General features: G+C 38.2%; 1 protein-coding gene across 1 annotated transcript in view; it reads right to left on the bottom strand.

Moving 5' to 3' along the window:
* Positions 1-2,500, bottom strand: part of LOC138043460 (BCL2/adenovirus E1B 19 kDa protein-interacting protein 3-like) — a 9,146-nt gene that overhangs the window by 5,795 nt on the left and 851 nt on the right. Inside the window, exon 4 of the mRNA XM_068889733.1 lies at positions 565-644. Within this exon, the coding sequence (XP_068745834.1) occupies positions 565-644 (80 nt within the window). The remainder of the gene's footprint in view (positions 1-564; positions 645-2,500) is intronic.

Here is a 2,500-nt window from a genome sequence, read left to right as displayed (position 1 = left end):
ATGCTGTGTAATGTCCATAATTTATTCGCTCGCACCCACTGAATGAACATCAAAAGCAAATAACCCTTATTGGGGATTTTACCCTTTGGATGGAGAGGCCCTGGTGCCCATTGCATTGCTATGGAAATGTCACAGTGGGCCATATCATGGAACTTTGTAATGAGTATAAGAACTGTAAAAAGTTTCAGTTCTATACAGAAAACGTATTCAGAGATATTCCATTTTTTGTGATTTTGCATTATTTTGTGTCCACTGTGACGTCAAAAGTCGTCTACTTTGCATAAATCTAAATCTGAATAACTCAGCAACCAAGAGAGCTATCAGAATAAAATAAACGCCATTCTTCATCATTTTGAAAGCTCTTTCAAACAAGCTAATAAAACATTTTGTGTCATGTGCACTTTAAGGCAGGTCACTTAAAGCAGGGCTTTAACCTGCCTTACAGGTGTACATGCATGGACCAAAGAAACAAACAGAGAATCCATAGTTTTCTCAAGACCATCTACTCAAAAGGCCCTAGTGAATGATGTACATAGTGACTGTAAAATAATGCAGCTTTCTTACTTTTGAGGTTGTGCCTCAATCCGGCTTGACCACTCCCAAATCCAGTCAGTGTTTTGTTCCTGGGGCAATACACTCTCAGCCTTAAACGAAGACACAAACTATAAAGTTAATAGTGGCCTAGGCCAAGAGTGTAAATATATATATATATATATATATATATATATATATATATATCAAAGACTAAAAGGGCTTCTACATGCACAACAATCATCAAAACATTTGCATCGCCAGCAGTACAAGAAATTAGGATGACAGATTACAGTCATTGCCTATTTGGCTGCCTTTTAGTGCGTACACATCATACAGCATCAACCCAAAGCGGTTTATCAACTTTAAGGCTGATCATTAAAAGTGGGCGCTTTATCCCTTTCCTCGACCTTGTCATGTGCATGCACTCTTGCACCATTGAAAACAAAGGGCATTTTTTTGAAAGTGGATAGGTGTTGATTTGAAAAGGTAAAGGTAAAGTCTCTGCTCAAGAGCCAGAAGGCTCATCAGGCTGGCGCTTATCTCCGGTTTCAGAAGCATGAAGCGACTAGGAGTATTTATACTCCCCCCTGGATGGGATGCTAGTCCATCGCAGGGTTACCCCCAGCATTACGCCGGTACCCATTTATACACCTGGGTGGAGAGAGGTACCGTGAGAGTAAAGTGTCTTGCCCAAGAACACAACACAATGTCCCCGGCCAGGACCCGAACCTGGACCACTCAATCCAGTGTCGAGCATACTAACCACAAGGCCACCAAAAAAGGCAAAAATGTAATTATTTTGAAGCACTTTAGTTTCTGCAACCAGCAATGTTAATTTGCTTGTCAGGGTTTTTACACTTTTTGTGTCGTAAAATTCTGTGACTTTTCCAGGACCACATAAGAGAAAATCCATGTCACTCAGGAAATCCTGAAATGTACATGATCCAGAATATGAAATGAAATGAGTACAAATAGACAGGTTTGCAGTGCCCTTTGCCAAAAATTGAGATCATAATTTTATTTTTGGCTTAACACAATGGCAGATGTGATTTTCCAAGAGGATTTCCAGGCCTGGATCATTTCACGACATTGCAAATCCATGCTGACTCTCCAGGACTTCCATGACCTGTACAAATCCTGAGTTGTGCTACAGGAAAAACTTCAATAGGGTTGTGTCCCCAGCAATGTTCTCAATGAGCAACATGTTAGTAGATGAAACTTTTAAGGGCCTATTGTAACAAGAAACCAAAAACTAAATTATCCCAGTTTTCAGCAAATGCCAGAGAATTCTCTTGATAAGCCTTATCTGAATCGTAGATGAATGACAATTTGTGTTTTTTTTTTTTTTTTAGAGAAATGGATCTTGTGTCATAATTCGTACGTGAAACAATGCAGTGTAAGTCAAAACAGTTCAATGACATTCCTTGCAAATAGCTTGACATTGTGCAAAATCAAACCTGCCACTTGGTGGGTAAAGTTCAAGGTGACATTTGACACTACATGTAGACAAGGAAAGAAATCACAACGATTCTGGTTTGAGTTATCTGACTTATCTTAGGATTTGAAATAATATTATTGTGTATTTAATGGAAACTGTGCTTTTCTCCCAAGTTTTTGCACAAGATTTGTTTAATAAGTTCATATTCCATACCAGGAAAATTAAAGTACAAAAATCTGATTAACTCGTGCTATGCAAACATTTTCAACTTGTTCCCCTATTATTTCTTTACTTGGCAGCAAATAATTTTCACAAAATTGTACACAGAGTGGATGGAAATATCTAATTTTCAATATTTCGGCGACAAATTTCATTCAATCGGTGATTTATAAATTAATGCAAAAATAAAATCATTCAAGTACTGCAAAGCGAAACGGACTCTTTTGTGAGGTTTAACGAGGCGTTAACAGTCCACACGATCTAGTGTTCTGCCAATCATTGTTGCGGTTGATATTCGCTTTTCACTCC

This window comes from Montipora capricornis, chromosome 3, assembly GCF_036669925.1.
Source record: "Montipora capricornis isolate CH-2021 chromosome 3, ASM3666992v2, whole genome shotgun sequence".
NCBI lineage: Eukaryota > Metazoa > Cnidaria > Anthozoa > Scleractinia > Acroporidae > Montipora > Montipora capricornis.
The sequence above is the reverse complement of the archived record's forward strand: the minus strand, read 5'-3'. Positions and strand labels throughout refer to the sequence as shown.